The sequence below is a fragment of the Daktulosphaira vitifoliae genome, unplaced genomic scaffold (assembly GCF_025091365.1).
Source record: "Daktulosphaira vitifoliae isolate Bord-2020 unplaced genomic scaffold, ASM2509136v1 Scaffold_4, whole genome shotgun sequence".
Classification (NCBI taxonomy): domain Eukaryota; kingdom Metazoa; phylum Arthropoda; class Insecta; order Hemiptera; family Phylloxeridae; genus Daktulosphaira; species Daktulosphaira vitifoliae.
In genome coordinates, this window is record NW_026099575.1 from 37,195,579 (window position 1) to 37,214,652 (window position 19,074).

The 19,074-nt window shown below is 24.6% G+C and overlaps 2 protein-coding genes across 2 annotated transcripts in view; both read right to left on the bottom strand.

Moving 5' to 3' along the window:
- LOC126905778 (fatty acyl-CoA reductase wat-like) overlaps window positions 1-19,074 on the bottom strand; it is a 60,020-nt gene that overhangs the window by 19,007 nt on the left and 21,939 nt on the right. The window lies entirely within an intron of this gene.
- Window positions 583-18,025, bottom strand: LOC126905781 (fatty acyl-CoA reductase wat-like). Its single transcript, XM_050685827.1, has 10 exons — window positions 17,829-18,025; window positions 12,766-12,856; window positions 12,451-12,699; window positions 11,057-11,202; window positions 10,889-10,998; window positions 7,506-7,698; window positions 5,963-6,092; window positions 2,558-2,682; window positions 1,587-1,847; window positions 583-719 (listed from the first exon to the last, which is right to left on the bottom strand). Exons 1-10 carry the CDS (start codon window positions 17,939-17,941, stop codon window positions 632-634), a joined length of 1,506 nt encoding a protein of 501 aa, XP_050541784.1. The 5' UTR covers window positions 17,942-18,025; the 3' UTR covers window positions 583-631.

Below are 19,074 nucleotides of genomic sequence, written 5' to 3' on the forward strand. Positions count from 1 at the left end.
CGGTATTAAAAACATGAAAAGTTTTCAAAAAAAATTGGAGAGGTCGACCTTAAAACCTTTTCTGGTATATGCCATATATATATTCGCCATATATATAAGATAATTATATGATATGCAATGGCCCCCCCCCAAAAAATTATCCTGAATCCGCGCCTGGGATGAACTTAAAAAGTATCACATAGTTAATAATTCAAGAATATTATCATACTGAAAATAACCAAAAAAAAATGTTTAAATTATATTTATTCTGTAAGTAATTAAGTGGGTCATGATAAAAAACCCAACACAGGGGGATCACGGTGACGTAGCATAGTTGAAAACGCTTTGATGCAATGCTTTACAAAATGAAATTACACAATTTAAGAGCTTTCAGAAGCATTTATTGAAATAAAAATAGATTAATTTTATATTTTCTTGTATTAACTACGCGTATCTAATCGTATATTTTCATTTAACTATCTTCGTTCCTGTGCAGCACACCAATGGTAACTTATACATAGTTTTTTACTATTTTCTACTAGTTTAATACTATGGACTTACATTGTTTATCAAATACATGGTTGGCAAATAATAAAAAACAGATTTTTACTAAATAGTAGATTTTAATCAATTAAATTATTTAATTATAATTTTACAGTAAAACATAAAACATTTTATATAATAAATAAAATATAATTAAATACATGATTCCTTTTGTTATACGGTAAACAACCTTCATTCTGTAACAATAAAAAGTGCTTCATGTTATTATTAAATAAAATTATTTAAAATTAGATATTCTTTAAACGAATTTATTTTAATTTTAATGCATATTTTAGGTATAAATTTTTCATAAAAAATCCAAGTTTTTAAATCCTATACTTTAGAAATTTTTGTAAAAAAAAAAAAACCATTTTAGAAAAAAACTAGCAGAGAAATATTTAAAATATATTTTTTTCTCTTTTCCATTAAAATTTCTATCTCTTTAAATAACTAGTTTACCAATAATATCATCAATCTCGGTACTTTTTGATTGTACCTCGTTGTCACCTTTTGCTATTATTTAATATACTATTCTAAGACAAAGATCATATTTCATTATTTTTAATAAAATTATTTATTTTTTATTTCATTGCATATTTTAATTCAAGTAATATTATTCCGAGAAAAATAAACTTAAAGAAATTAACAAAAATAATTTGAATTCATCTATAATAGATTGGGTTTTGTTTCACATTTTTTATAAAAATAGAAAATTATATATAATAATCGTATATTATTAGCGATAATCATATTATCTCTTTTCTAATAAGTTTATCAAATTGCTTAAAACTTCTATTCTTTGGAAACAACGATATAATCAAATTTTAAATTCGGATCTGTAGATTCTTAATCTAAATCATTAAAACTATCATAAACAGCGAGACAATTAAAAAAATTAGTTTATTTATAAAGGAACGGCCCAAAAAACAAAATCTTTTTTAATGAAAGGAACAAAACAAAATGAGTTCCATTTTTTATTAAAGAATATGAAACGAAACTATTTATTTTTATTTAATATATGCCAAATACTACTTATGGAATACTGTAATTTTATGGATTGTTACTTTTGATATTTTTTCGCGGCCACTTCTGCTTCGTCGTCCGAATAGTTCAATACATAACTACGAGCTCCATAAATACAATTGAGGAAATAGTCATGCCAATTTATATTTGACAAGTCCATATCGAACAGTTGTTTGTCGTAATCATTTTGACACGAAATGAGGTTTTTTAAATTTGTATCATCAAATTTAAAAGATTTGCAGGCAAAATTCGTTCCCATTTCACGTAACATTGCATCAAGTTTTGAATAAAGCGGTGTTACTCTTAAAATAAGAATTAAATTAACAATTTAATTAAATAACATATTAACTAATTAACTGTACTGATTAGTTATTAAATCTATTAAAATAAAAATTATTTACTAATGAGAAGTTTTAATTTCTAAATAATAAAATATTTATTAAATGATGCACGAGTAAAAGAGCAAAATTGCATAATTTTAATTGTATTTTAATTATATTTAATAATATAAGTATAATAATGATAATGATCTCTATTTTTAGTAATATTTTGTCTGCATGCCATTAATGTCTTTTAGATTTCTAATCATTTATATGAAGCGAATAACTTTTTATTAACAGAATATATTTATGAAAAATTTAAAAAATACATTTATTAGAAAATTCTTTATAATCAACTAAATTTCATTTAAACAAATTTTACATCATTTTTGAGCTTTAATGTAAAGCTGAGATAGTATTTTATATAAAACTATAAGTTGTTATGATTTCTGTAAAGATGGAAATAAATAATTAAAATTCATATAATTCATATGTTTTTTACCTTAAAAAATAAAATTGTCCAAAACTATAAAATACCAAAAATTGTTTTTAATTCTATGTAACCATATTAACAGAATAACAATTATTATACATATTACTTATTTTATTTGAAGTTTTGTTTTTTAATTAATTAAATTATAAATTAATATATTAATTTTATGTACTCTATATTATACAAAATTTTTGATTACCTCAACTTTTTTCCACTAATCCATAAATATATATCTATAAAAAAAGCTGGCAAATAATGACACAAAAAAAATAGTAGATTATAGTAAAATTTTGATTTAGTGACCGTCATAAACTGAATCCATACCTATACAAAAAAAAAAGGAAAGTATCACTTTACGTTTTTAGTGTTTATAAAGTAATTTGGAACCGAATACCTGAAAAAAACACTTGTCAAGTAATGATGGGCATGTCAACATTCATGATTTTTAAAAAAACTGTAAACAATTCTATACATCTATTTAATTAAGATGATATGCAATAAAATTGTACTTAAGGGGTGTATTAATAATACAGAAATATTGATAATACCTAACATTCCCAACACGACATTTATATATAGGATTTGGAACCTTTTAAAAAGAACCTTTAAGAACTAGTTCAAAAATGTTTCTGACTAAGAAAATAAAGAAACGATAACACAACTGGAACCTCAAATTATTTATTTTAAAACACTTTAAAGTACCTGCATTCTTCTAAAAATAGGTTCTTTTAGAGGTTTTTAAAATCAAATATAAACTATAGTTTATAACATATATGTCATCATGTGAGTCTATATGACTTACGCATGACTGTGCTAAGATATTAATTATGTTATTACCACGATAATATTTGACAGTAGAAATTACAATTGGGTATGATTAATCAGTTATTTTATAGTGTAACTTCAGACTTAAAAAATAATTTATAATCAAATATTATATAATAATAATATCATATTCATAAATAATAAGGGTAGTAATATAACTAATATCTTTGAGAGAATATTCTCAGTAACAAGAATATTTTTGAGAACATTATTCTACAGAATATTATTAAAAAATATAAAATTGGATAATTGGTTAACTTTTATTCAAAATAGACTATATCTCTAAATTCGATTAATCTAACTGGCTGAAGCTAAATAGATAAATTTAGAAGTGATTAATTTTTATTTTTTGGCCAATTTATACCATTTTACAATATTGTAAAATATAATGAAAATATACTCGTTTTTAAAGAATAATTTCAAGAACATTTCCAATATTATTCCAAAAAAATGTTTAAATAGTAATTTTACATCATTAGTGTATATTCTGCTGAGTGGTTATTATGAATAAATAGTATATTAAAATGTTTTTAAACTGCTTTTATTGCTTAAAAAATTTTATAAACACGTTATAATTAAATAGAGAAAGTTTAATTATTTTTAGGATACTTTCTTGATAAGAAAGTCATTTTATAAGACCACTTCTTGGGTTTTTAAATAATACTATAAATATTTAAACTTAAATTGATACCTATAGTTTACCTACCTTCGAAAATTAAAAAAGAGATATATAAAAAAAAACATTTTTAAAATTAGATTTCGAAGTACCTTATTTTCAAATTGTAAAAAATATCAAATTCTTCTTCTTCTTTTTTATCTTGCATTTATCCCAACTTCTTGTGATCTACCAGCCTTATCCTAAAAGTAGCAAACCATTTTTTGGTCATCCTCTATCTTAATTTTTTCAACACTCATTTTTTTACAGCATCCTATTTCTCTCTCCTCATAATATTACCAAATCATCTAAATATATTTTCTATTATCTTATCCACGATTGACGCTACACCTATACTCTGCCTTATATGTTAATTGAAACTCAAAATCCTTTCTTCACTAGTCATTCTATTCATCTATATAAGAATTTTAAATTATGCTACACTATACGCATTGTCAATTACCCCACATTCTGAACTATATATCATAATTCGTGTCACACCAGTCTTATAGAACATATTCTTCAGCTTCTTTGGAATTTTCTAATCACATAACATATCAAACGCTTTACTCCACATCACCCACCCGCACATAATCTTGTGTTCTTACATCCTCGTCCATACTACCATTCTTTTGCACAACTGATCTTAAATACTTAAAACTTTACACCTCTCCTATCATACCCTCGCTGGTTGTCATTGATCTCCTCATTTCACTTATTCATGTTCTCTTTTATCAAACTCGTACTCAATATACTCTGTATTACTCCTACTTATTTTTAATCCTACTTAAGCAAACACCGCCTAATATATTTCATACTTCCACTGCCACTTCATTTAGTCCTATTGCTTTATTCTTTTTCATTGATACAAAAGCCTCCCATACCTCTTTCTCACTAATTAAATTTACCAGTCCCTCATTCCAATAAATATTCTCTAATATTTCTATTAAATACTCCTTATTCAGTAATTTATCAAAATACTCTTTCTACCTTTTTCATATCATAATCATTTTTTATATACCTTACATTGTGATAATATTTAAACTGTTTTTTCTTACTTTTGCAAGACTATAGATTTCTTTTTTACTTTCCTTTGTTCCTAGCCTATCATCAACTCATCATACCTCTTAAATTTCGCCTTACTTTCTGCACACTTGGCTTCTTTACACATTCCACGTTGTCGTCTTTTACTGACTTTAGAAATTCTTTTTCATTTTCCCTTCAATATCCATCACTTAATCCTTGATTCTCCTCCTGTATTCTTTTTGTTTTCGTATACTCTCTTCCCACTACACCATAAATCCATTACAATCAGTCTATGTTGTGTAGTTATATTCTTGCCTAAGATAACTTACAATATTTTACTCAATTTACATTCACTCTTACACATAAAATAAACAATCTATGATCTATTACTACCTCTCTTTTATAAGTCATATAATGTTCTTCTTTTTTTCTAAAATAAATATTAACTACAGCAAGATCAAGAACATTGTCATTAAGTATTAAAAATTAATTTTAGTAGATTTACCTTTAAGAAATTAATCGTCTATTATTTTTAATATAAATATAAAATGTATATATTTATATAATATATTATTTTTATTTATTTCAAATAAATTTAGATTTAACTAATGAACGCACCTCATGTCAAAAATTGAAAACAACTAGAACCTTATTGGAAATACAAAACAAAGAGTTAAAAACTAAATTATCTGAATTAGAAACTAATCATCATGCTAAAACTAAGGTATGTAAATTCTAATTTGGAATCCAAAATTGTCAATCATGAAGAACAGTTAGAATCTGAAGCAAAATTCAAGAAATTAATCAATTATTGTACCTTAATTATCTATTATATTTTCATATTCTCTCCTCTTTTTAACTACATTTCCATTAATATCCCCATTTATCACCGCATTCTCATTACCAGATATTCCTCCCATCACCTTATTCATCTCTCTCCAAAACACATCGTTGTCTATTTCATCACATTACTAAAATTGAATTGGATTTTTTTTTAATTGCTAAATGCTTTTACAAAATAATTTAAATCAACAACAATTTAAATTATCAAATTTAGTTTTAAATAAACATAGTTTTAACAAAAAAAAATTTATATACCACTTTTGTCGAATGTATATTATATTTTTCTATATAGTCTACAACATTTTTAAAACATTGTCCGTATGACAAAGGAGGTGCCATATTATTGGGTACGTAGTTGAATACTGGAATAGGTGTTTCTTCATTTCTGAAATATTTTAATTAAAGAAATTAATACATAAAAACTGAATTCAGGTCGAACTCAAGCATCGGTTCAACATGATATTTTTTAAGGTATAAACTAAGTGTTCTAAAAACAAGGACAACGAAAAATATAGAGTTCAGTTTTGATAAAATCCTTATCATTTTCTGAAAATATATACAATAAACAAAAAAAATCCAGCACAGTAAGGACAAGTATAGATGATATCTGACAGTGATTAAATTACTATCATAAAAACGCTTCGATGAAAATTTGTAGATAGTATTTAATTTTTAAAAGGAGTTATTGAATTATTTCAAATGCAATATTAACTCTTATTTTCTTATTTATATCTTGATTACAAGTTTTATGATTTATATGTATAATATATTAATAACTACTTATTATAGTAATTCAATTTAGCATGAAATTGATATTTAATAATTTAACATTATAATATTTACGGAGAAATTATAAATAGTTGTTAATATAATAATAATTATATTAAAAAAATTCTTTTTAGTTTTTCTTAATTTTATATATTTTTCAATATATTAATTATTATTATTTTTTTAATTCATCCATTTTCCTTATATAATGTCAATTTTATATTTTTTAAATATATATAGATATAGTGTTATATATAAAGTGTTGACTAAAAAAAACAACATGGACGTCATAAAACAGTTGAATATGCACATGTAAACACCATGTCAAAACCAGTTCCACATTTACTCTCAGTTAAATATCCTGTTTACCCCAAAAGGAAAAAAGAATATAGTGAATCGCCCAAATCAAGTAATCATGCCGATTGTAAGACTGACATTAGTTTTAAACTTGAAAATATTCCGGGGATTTTTACCCAAACTGAACTTAATGATTTAATAAGAGATTTGAAACTCTCAAAGGAAAAATCAGAGTTATTGGCATCAAGATTGCAAGAACGAAATTTATTAAAATCACAAGTAAAAGTTACATTTTACAGAAGTCATCATGAATTTTATGCTCAATATTATACAAAAAATAAACAATGTATATTATTGAACGTCTATTGAATATATTGATGATACATTTATTTTTGGTTGGTGTATTTCACGTAAAACTCTGAATTTTTTCTGATATTTAAAAAAAAAGGTTAAAAATTCAGTAGTAAATTCGTAGATGGAAATCCAAAAAAAAGTCAGATAAAAAATTGTTGAAGATAAAAGTTAAGATTTTTAAAAGGAATTATATCTATAACGAGTATAGGTGCAACTAAAATAATATTTTTAATTGATCTAATTTTAACGACCTTAAAAATATTTTTTTATAATATTAAATGATAGTTGTCTACGTTCTATTCGTATAAACTAACATAGATCCATTTAAATTTTATTATTTTTCTGAAAATTAAAAATCCAATCTAATTCCAACGAATACCTTATTTTTGAACCAAACCAAGCACATGACATAATCATATTCGCCACCTTATCGGCTGGAACTATAACAGCACGCGCATTTGGATCACCAAGCATTACATGTATCGCGCCCAATGCTACTCCTAATACAAGACCTGGAACACTTTGTAAATTTGTAAACCATCCTGGAATTGGTTCTTTGTGAGTATAAACAACTGAAACCGAATACATGAAAATTAATTTTTAATATTTTATATAATAAAATATTAATTTAAAAAATACACTATTATTATATATAATCAGATCTGAGTAGGCTAGGCGAGTTATTGAGGAAATCTTGATGGGCACCTTTAATTTGAGACCTCTTGTAAATATTTTTAATATCAACAATAAAAGAAAGGGCCCAATCAGATTTTAACTATATAGTACTATACACAGTAATTCTTTTAACACTAGCCACTTGAATTTCTCTTAAAATAAACATTTTTTTTTTTGCTTTTATTAGTTACTATGTATCTTCATTTAACTGTAATAAAATATTTATGTTCATCTCTTATATTATATAAAAGTTTCAACTCAATATCTCATAAATAATAATTATTTAAAAAAAATTCTTCTGGGATTTTATAACTTTTATGTATTTTTAGATTTATTAGTTTTTTTTATTATTATTTATTAGCTACAATTATTAATATAATATAATTAATTGTTTAATAAGAATGAAGTAACATAAAATTTAGTAAAATTTTAAATTATTCAAAAATTACTTATATTTCACACTATTTTATTTAACAAATCTCATAGTTTTTTAACTTTTTTAAGTTATATAGAACGAGGTGATAAGCAGCCAAACCATTGTAATAGTTGTTATATTAATGAAATTATTCAGCAACAAAACCTATAACTATGAATAGTTTAAAATATAAGTTTATCTTATAAAATTTTTAGCTTCGATGCGAAGCTGAGAAGATATTAATTTTACTATTATGTGTTTTTTTTTTTTATGTCTGTTACCACATTTTCTCAACTCTCACTGGACCGATTTCTTTCAACAATACGTAAAATGATCACAAATCTTATCCAGTTGAAGATTGTATCCTTAAAAGTTGAAAAATTTTCCCGCAAATAGGGGAAATCTCCAAAAAATTACAAATTTAAAAATCGATAAATTTTGTCAATTTTTTCACTTTTTTTTCTTAAAACTTCTATAATTTTTTCAAAAATCAACATAATTTTTTTTTATACTAAAACCTTAGATATTTTCCTTTTATTTGATATCATTTTTTTGAAAATTTAACACTTAACCTGTTAACGGGGGAGATTTAAAATAGCAACTTTTTCAACTTAATTCTTGAAAATGTTCCGGAAANGGGGGGGGGGGGTTAAAATAGCAACTTTTTTACAAAAACTAACTTTTTCAACTTAATTCTTGAAAATATTCCGGAAATACTGCGTCCTTTAAACATATTTAAAATTAAAGCTTATGTCATGTACTATTAAATTAAAAAAAAAAAATTTGTCCCGACGACCTATCATCAATGCGCAAATGGCTACCGTATTCAAAAATATGCTATTTTTGTATTAAAATTCTGGATTTTGTATTTTATTTTATTTTAAAATATCTTAAAAGGAGAATAACTTTAAATATTTATTTAATGGTAAAAATCCATTATAAGTTTTTTTTTATTGGGTAGCTAAACACGTTGCTAATATCTTTGTTTTAACGAAAATCGCGCTGGCAGAGAACGCAGAGAAACTTATGAATATATTTTAGTGTTTAATTTTTGTCTTGGTGATTATTGTGCCGCATCTTTTAAGGCGTCAGAACCGGGACATATTAATAGCGACTTGATAAACTTTTTACACGGAAATAAATATTTTTGAATCTTGTTTTAGCCAGGCCAGAGGAAGCTTTGAAAAATATTGATATCTATCTTTCAATTTATTAAAATATAACAAAAAAAAAACCTATTCAAAAAAATAAAATATGGATACATTATAAATTATACTTCTAATACAAAATATAGAGTGTATAGAATCTTTTACGTATAAAAATCAGTCACAGATTTTATGTAATGAAGTCGTATTATTTAAAAATTAAAGCGTTTTCGCAAATAATTATATTGACTGCACAGCGCGGAACGTATACGCATTTAATAAACGAAATCAACCTATAAAATTAAAAAAAAAATGGTTTGAAATTAGTTCTCCCAATAGAAATAAGGCCCCTAGAATACGTGTATTTTTATAAAATGTCTAACTTTATAGACTTCTAAATCCGAAGAAAAATATTTTACATATTTGAAATTTAATTGAAACATAGTTATACACTAGACAATACCTCATTTGAAAATCACTATAAAATAATAACATTTTAATGATTTTAATTGAGCTTAAAAACGCCAATTTACACAGAAAGATGCCATTTTTAGATAGTCATTAAAGTTTAGAATTTCATATAATTTTTTTTTTTTATGTAAACTTTTAGTTATAATAAGGTCAATTCTAAAATTTTAATTCAATTAAATTAATATTGAATTTGTGTGTTCTTTAACGTTTTGGCTGTTTTTAACATTTTGTATATTGAAATAACTATAAAAATAGTAATGTCGTACAAAAAATTGTTTTAATCTAAGTACAAAATAAAGAATAATCCATGAAAATTAAAAAAAAAATGAGGTGGTCAACTATTTCTGGATGATTTGGCATAGATTAATCCTAAAATATTATTACGTGACATAAGACATAAAGTAAGTACCATTTAATCTATGCTTTCGAATCACAAACAATCCATTGCGTTGGATAAATTGGATAATAGACCATTGAGATAAATTATACAATTTTAAGGGATATTTAACTTCATTTATTAAATATTATTTACCCCCGAGATACCACAAATCTATTCATTCACCAATATTTATTTCTTTTACCAATTAACCTATCATTAATTTATTAATCTTTTGCTATTTTTGATAATAATTTTACTTACCTTTTTCTTAATTTTTTTTCCTTTTGGTTTGTTATAATTTATAAAATAAAATATTATAATGCAACAATAAAACAAGAGTACAAATCTAAATACCTTCTATATTATAGAGTATTTATAAGATTGACCAATTATTTAATTGTAATAATTCTTTATTAATGAATTTAAACAGCAAAACTAATTTTTTCTTTTAGTTTTGAAATTTTTTCGGAAACATATTGTTTTAACTGAATTTTCATTCCCAAACAGACTCTACCGAAATGTTTCCTATTACCTTAATATTCATCTATAGTTGATTTAACATTGTTTTAGTATATTATTTGACACATTCTTAGTGAATAGTATTTCTTACAACTAGAAAATGTTTAGTAATTTTCGTATAAAGTATTCAGTTTTTTATAAATATTTCATTTATTTACCTATTGATGGTCTAGCAATAGTTATTGGCATATTTTTACCGTATTCTTGAACTAGGTTTTCTGCTATACATTTTGAAAATGTATAGGTATTAGGCCACGTTCCAACACATCTTTAAAGTATAAACTGCGTATAAATTTAGTTTAAAAATCAAAGGTTTTTGTTTTTACTCTTTTGTTATTGAATTCAAGAACGATTCTGACATTGTTTCAGCCATACTGATTAACGTTTCGCCTTTCATTGGACACTTGTAAATAATTTCTTTACTGATTTCTTGATTTGTATTTGCAAAAGCAGTTGATACGTAAACAAATGACTGCATAAAATCAATGATATGTTTAAAATAAAAAATTGTCTTATATACTGAGTGATTTTTTATCATAACCCACTCAATTACTTACAGAATAATAATTTAAAAAATTTTTTTTATTATTATCTTTAGTTACACATTATTCTTGAATTATTAACTATGTAATACTTTTTAAGTTCATCCCTTATGCCTGGTAAGGGTGTCAACTTTGATTTTTTAAATGGTATCACATATTTTTAATTTAATAAAATGTTTGAGTTTTTAATTCAATAATAAATGGCATTTGAATTTTTAATAAAACTTAATTTGTTTATTAGATATAAATATTTAAAGTTTCAAAATTTTGCNACATTTAAAGTTTCAAATTTTTGAGTTAATATATAGGTATAATACACAAGGGATTACAAATACAGGTAGCTAATTGGTTTTTTATGATATTGCTATCACAGTCACGGATTGTTTATTATCAATTATAACTATCATTAGATATACTTTTTGTATTGTCAGTTAGTGTATTTATAAACTCACAACAATGTACCTTATTATCATTGATAATAACAATGCTGTGTACCTGCTAATATCGATGTCATAAAAAATCCATTAGCTACCTGTATTTGTAATCCCTTGTGTATTATACCTATATATTAACTAAAAAATTTGAAACTTTAAATGTTTATATCTAATAAACAAATTAAGTTTCATTAAAAATTCAAATGCCATTTACTATTAAATTAAAAACTCAAACATTTTATTAAATTAAAAATACGTGTTACCATTTAAAAAAACAAAGTTGACACCCTTACCAGGCATAAGGGATGATCTTAAAAAGTATTACATAGTTAATAATTCAAGAATAATGTGTAACTAAAGATAGTAATAAAAAAAATGTTTAAATTATTATTATTCTATAAGTAATTGAGTGGGTTATGATAAAAAAATCACCCTGTATAACCAAAAAAATTATTAATAATTTTATGCAGAGTACTACTTCAATATATGACAATAGCATATCAGTGATATTTAATAGAAGCCATCTAACAGCAAATTTTGAATCTAAAATTTTTATCTCCAAAACTGGAGTTTTCACACACCTCTCAATATTTAATATTAAATACTAAACATTTAATAAGGAATTATAGTGTATATTTTTTAAATTCCATCTTATAAGATTCCTAAGGCATTGACTCTTAAACCAACCTTAATTATTCATTCATTATTTATATCTACTGTAATCTTAAAAATACTTTTACGAACTTTTAAGTTAGTCATTTTTTTTGCTATAACTAGTAAGTCTCTAGTTGATCTGACATTTGTGAATGTTAAATGTTGAAGAGGTCCGTTAAGATGTATCGAAGCGGCGCAATGGAATACAATATTAACTTGACGTATTATTAATTCTTCGTCGCTAGGCGATAAGCCTAAGTTAGGTTCATTACAATCACCAATAACTAATGTGATCTTATTAATAAAGTCAGGTTGCTCTTTTGACAATCGTTGATACAACTAAAATATTAATAATATTAATTACTTGTTACATTTTGCATTTTATAACGTTATTATAGAACCTACTGAACTACTAAACATTTTATTCAAGCGACTTTGAGGGTCTCTTCCTTTTTTTGATCTTGTTAACAAATACAAATGTTTAATGGAACACGATCTAAAAAAAAAAAAAAAATTACTGACTTATTTTTTCATTTTAAATTGTTATATGGTATAAATTATAAATCGTATTGTAATTATCGGAAGATTTTTAGAGAGGGAACTTTTAGAGATATCTTATTGTAATATTATAACAATACAGTTTTTTCGTTTTACTGGATATCACATGTTTTAAGAAGTTCAAAGATCTAACGCTTTAAATGCCCGCAAATGATTTTAATTCTTAATAAATGAACTTAGTTATATCATTAAATCTCTTGAAGAATTTTGGTGTTTCGTTTATGTTTTGTTTTCTTTATACCTCATAAATCCTTTCACAAACATTTTTTTTAATACTTCCAACTTAAAGAGTTCTATTATTATTACTTAACTCTATAAAATCAATATATAATACAGTTTTTAATTTTTTAAAAAAAATTTTTGATCAATATGTTTCTTTTATCATAAAGTTTATGATAAAAGAAATATACAAACATCGGTTTATGACATAAACCGACGATATTTAACACACATTCATACAAGGCGATTCACTGATTATGCCTCAACAATTTTCTTTAAAAATATTAGTATTATATGTGTAATTATTTTATTTGTTATAACTCTTTGTTGAGCTACTAGACAAGAGAAATAAAAATTCCATCTTCATCCCTTAATCCTTAAATCAATATCAACTTTAGTTTTTCAAATAGCAACCCAGTTTTTTTTTTTATTAATCTCGTTTTGCATAAAAAAAAATCAATTTTAATAAACTCTAAACGAGATATCACTATTTAAAGTTTAGGGGATTTAACAAATAAAGCAGTTATCGGGTAAATACAGTAATATTAATATTTAGTGTACCGATAAGAATTACCGTTGTATTGTACCGCAACGGGAAAAATTAAGGTACGCTTGCTCCTCTCTGACGTGAGTAATACACACGTCCCTAAACTTTAATGAATCATAGCTCACTGATAATTGAATAAATAAAAAAATTTTTTACGAATAATTTTTTTAAAACTATATCTTATTTGAATATATAAAAAAAATATGGTAACCATTTGAAAATTGAATATTGATACTGATTTAAAGCATAAGGAATGATCATAAAAGTGTAATTTTACTCATTGAGCAGCCTAAGATAGAAACATAATATTTAAAAAAAAAAAAGAAAATGATAACTTGTATTTTCAGAGATACTTTGCAAGGCATAGTTAATCAATCACTCTGTTTATACATTAGGGTGGCCCTCAAAAATGTGTAAGTGACAATAAGCTATTCGCTAAAAATTCAGAAAAATAAAAAAATCATTGAACTTGTTTATTATAAATAGACATTCTTCATTATACATGTATAATGTAGCAATCTTTTGAAGAATGTCTATTTATAATAAACAAGTTCAATGATTTTTTTATTTTTCTGAATTTTTAGCGAATTGCTTATTGTCACTTACACATTTTACTACACACAAGAAATTCGTCTACAAAAACAATAAAATCGCGTTTGAGCTCAAGTGTAATAAAGTGAAGTATAGACATGTCTTAACTAATCTATTGGTAACCATTTTAGCCCTTCCTAAATCATTTTTATGAACTAAGATAAAATTAATTAATTATATTAATTAGAATTCAGTTGCGACATAAAAACTGACTGTTTATTATTATAATCTATAAATTATTTCATTAAATAATAGTTTCTAAAATTATTTTTAAACATAATTTTAATTTTATATATTTATTTATTTTGTATGTTACGTGTAATTTTTTCATTATTATATATATATAATTCCTTTGTTGATTCTTCTTCTTTTACAAATGGCTTGATTTCTATGTCAAACCATCATCTCACTTTTTTGTAGCTTTTTAGGTCTATTTGGGATAGCGACCTACCCAAAGGAGAGGTTTTTTTAACTATTAATACTCCAAGTCAGGTGACTAAACCGTCACCGGAGAAAAGGGATGACGATTCCAATTACTGAACTGACCTCTCGTTCGGTAAATGAAGTCACCCGAGGCTGTGTGAGTCAAGCACTGCCGCGTTACCGATTTGGTCACACCGTCTCTCATCATCTCACTTAGAAACAATAAATCCTTTGATCTCAATGGTACAGACTTAGAGATGTTATTTTCCATTTAAATAAATTTAATAAATCCCTTCAGTGAGGTATATTTCTTTCTTCTCTTAAGTAAATGATCCCTCATTTATCTAAACTTTGAATTCTTTGTTTTTAACTCAATATATTCTTCTCTAAATCATAATATAGTTAATCAGCAACATGGTTTTAGACCTGTTCGCTCAATCACTACCTATAATTTAGTTCTAACTTCTTGTATATTTGATCATTTTCGTCTTTACAGTCAATTTGATATAATCTACATAGATTTTTCAAAGACATTTGACAAAGTTGATAATAGACTATTGATTAAATCTCTTGATATCTTTGGTATCGGTAATCCATTATTGTTTTGGTTAAACTTGTCAGATCACCTTCAATTCATCTTTGTTAATAGTGCAAATCCTCCTTATTTTTCTCCCTCTCAGGATGCTGTATTGTCTCCTCTATTTTTTTCTTTATTTGTTAATTCGGCTACATCTGTACTCCTTCATTCTAAACTTTTAATTTTTACTACTAATGCCATGAAATTATTTATGCATGTAAAATCAATCTCTAATTATCATTTACTCCAATCTGATTTATACTAACTTATTGCTTGGAGTGATTTCCTTAGCCTTTCTATTAATGTTCTTAAATGCTTAATGAGCATTTACATTTACTATTGAGCATTTATGAGCATAAAAAACTTAGCACAATTAGAAAAGAGAAAACAAATGAAAAATGAAAAAAAAACCTATACCTCACTCAGAAACTTTATTAGAAAGTAATTAATTAAAACAAATATATTCTTATCGTATATTTAACACTTATTTATAATTAGATTTAGAAAAGCATTCAAGTTTTTCATCCGATTCATCTTCTGATGAATAGTTAGTGAAGAAGAAAGTAATTTTTCACAAGAGCCTGGTCCGTCAATATGTAAAAGAGGCATCTTTTAACATCTAGATTATCTGCCACACATAATAGGTTTAAAGTAAGTGATAGGGATGCTGTTCATTTACTTACTGTGTGATTGGATGCTTTATCATTAGATCCCAGCACATATGTTTTAAACCGATCATCAATGAAAAGGTCCCGTGAAAGTTATTTTAAAAAATATAAAAAATATTTATTCTAAATTTCATGATCAAAATTTGAATTTTGTTGTGATCCATTGAGACACAAAAATATTTTCTACCATTACAAAAAAAAAAATATAGATCGTCTTCCTATATATTAAACAGCTTCTTGTAATCCTTCATATACTCACAAGGACAAGTTTAGAAGTTTCATCAGTTGTCTTTGAAGCTTTGTTCAAATGGTCACTATTAGAAAAAGTACAAGATTTTACGTATGATACTACGGTCTCTAATACAGGAAAGTTTAATGGAGCATGTGTTTTGTTGGACCAACGTCTTGAAAGAGATATATTATTCTTAGTATGCCGACACTACATTTTTGCCTTTTTTTTACAAAATGTTTTTTAAGAAATTAAATTATATCCTTCAACTGGACCAAAAATATTATTGTTCAAAAGATTTCAACAAAGACGGAAAAAATTGATAAAACACAATTTTCTACGTCAGTTTCTGATATTTCTATTCATAATATTTAAAAAAATGAAGCAAATTAAATTATTTTATATGCAAAAAATTAAGTTACTAAAAATCTTCCTCGAAAGATTATCAAGAACTTTTGGAACACGTAATTACATTTTAAACGTTCTTTGGTGTTCCTCCAAAGGAAACTACTTTTCGACAACTCGATCCATATCATTCAAGTAGATGGATGATTGAGGCAATCGATTGTTTAAAAATATTATTATTAAAAAAAAAATTTTAACTAAACAGCAAATAAGAAACATCCTTAAAAGATATTTGTTGTTTTATAGTCAAATGTTACATACAAGCTTGGTTTTCTTCTACCAACGCAATAGAAGTTTCCCCAATAATATACAATTTCTTACAAAATTAGAAGCCTGTAAATCACAAAATAAGAAAATTGCAGAAGTGCATTTAAAAAAAAAATTAACCATTTATGATATTTAAATTCATAATATATTATTTATAGAGTTAAACTCAAAGATGAAAGAAAAATACGTTCAATTGTCATATTTTAACCCAAATACGGCACCAATAGGTATTGAGTAAACCTTCCAAATTTTGCTATTCACTCTCTTATTTTCTATAAATGTTATATTTATAATATTTCTATTAAAAAAATCTAATGAGATTGTTCGTGATATAAGTTTCATCCTTTCTAAAAATCTTTCTCCTGTAGCTATTATCTATGATCGATGTTACAAAGCGCTAAAGCTTCTTGGGTTCATAAACCAAACTTATCAAAACTTTAATCAAATTTAATAAGGTGTTTTTAAATTAAATGTCATTCGAATAAAGTGGGTAATACTAAAGATGAATGCATTAGAATTATTTCTAGAAGTTATGAATATGGTTTTTCAATTATTTTACTTTAAAACTTCCTCGACAAAAAAAAAAAATTACTTGCATCAAAAACATTTCTCACGCACTATTCGTTAAAAATAAGAAATTGATAGTTTTTTTTTTTATCGTTATCATTACAATAAAAAATTGAATTATCAATATCGCAATGACATGAAAAATGAACTTATCATAAATTGAAAAAAACACTTTTTAATGTTTTAAAAATATTTTAAATTGATTTATCTGGGTCAATATATTCAAAACATATTAAAATCTATTCTACAATTTTTTGTAAAAAGCAATTTTATTATTGTTGTATTGAAATATTTGGTCTCCAAATATTTTGAAAATCATGTGACAATAACTATAGGTATTCAAATTGTTTATGATATTTAAGAAGAATTAAATTTCACCTCTTGCAAATAGACTATAAAAAAACTTTTTTTAGATACCTTAACAGTTTTTCAGATAAAACTTGACCAATAAATCCAGTTCCGCCCGTAAGGAAAACGTTAGTATTCCTAAAAAAATTTTGTATTTCACTTTCATCGTGTGTATTCTTCATTTTAATATAAATATAATTAAGAACGTATAAATCGTTAACTAACTCAATATAACTTATTTAAACTACAACAATTTTAAAACTAAAAAGTATAATAAGTACTCAATAATTTTTTTTTTAAATAATTCAAATTAATGCATTTTATATTTAGCAATAACATCATAATGAACTCATTGTGACCTTAAGTTAAAATATTATGATAATAACTATTATCGAAATCGAATTTTGAATGTTCATTAACATATCGAACATCAATGAAAAAGAGGTTCATAACGTCTGTAACTAATAATTTTTTTTATCAGCAACTTAAAAATAATTCATTTACGCCATATAAACAATTTTTTTGTTGCACCTTTAATACAAATTACGTTAGTTAACCTATGTTGTATAGGCTGCCAACATATTTTGTTTTAATGTCTAAGGTCCCTTATAAGATATAATGTTGTTCGATATTCTAAAGATGACATCAATTATAAATGCATCGTAACCTTTATTTGTAACTATATGTTAATTTTAATATAGTAACTGATATTATTTAGACATCTAGTAAAATTTATTTAAACTAGTTGAACATTTCTCTACAAGAAACTTTGTTTTGTTATAGGTATTCAAATAAACTTTTGATTAAAGAATATAAAAAATAATATAAGAGAAATTATTTTAATAGTGTAAATAAATAAATTTACTATGGCTAGACATAAAATTCATCCTTTGACAAAATTACGTCCACTAATCACTTATAAGTGATTAAAATATATAAAAATTTTAATTAAAACTAAATTTTAAAATACACTAATATANCACCGAACCGATTTCTTTCAACGATACGTCAAAAGATCACAAATTGTATCTAGTCGAAGACATTATCCTTAAAAATTGAAAAAAATTCCCTCGTTCCCCGTAAATGGGGGAAACCTCCAAAAAAATTACAAATTTAAAAATTGCTTATTTTCGAAATTTTTTCAATTTTTTTACTTAAAATTGTAATAACTTTTTTAAAAATAACCAAATCAATATAATTTTTTTAAATAGATGCATGATATCATTACCTTTTATTTGGTATATTTTTTTTTATATGTGACCCATTACTTGCCCACAGGGAGGGATTTAAAATGACAACTTTTTCACAAAAATTT

What these genes read in the sequence shown, in the direction of transcription:
- LOC126905781 (XM_050685827.1), bottom strand. Translation starts at nt 17,941, where the DNA reads ATGAAGAATACACACGATGAAAGTGAAATACAAAATTTTTTTAGGAAT. An exon ending in AAAAAATGACTAACTTAAAA is followed by an intron (nt 11,203 to 12,450) that starts GTTCGTAAAAGT and finishes GATTTTATGCAG; the next exon opens with TCATTTGTTTACGTATCAAC. An exon ending in ATATACATTCGACAAAAGTG is followed by an intron (nt 2,683 to 5,962) that starts GTATATAAATTT and finishes TTTTTTGTATAG; the next exon opens with GTATGGATTCAGTTTATGAC.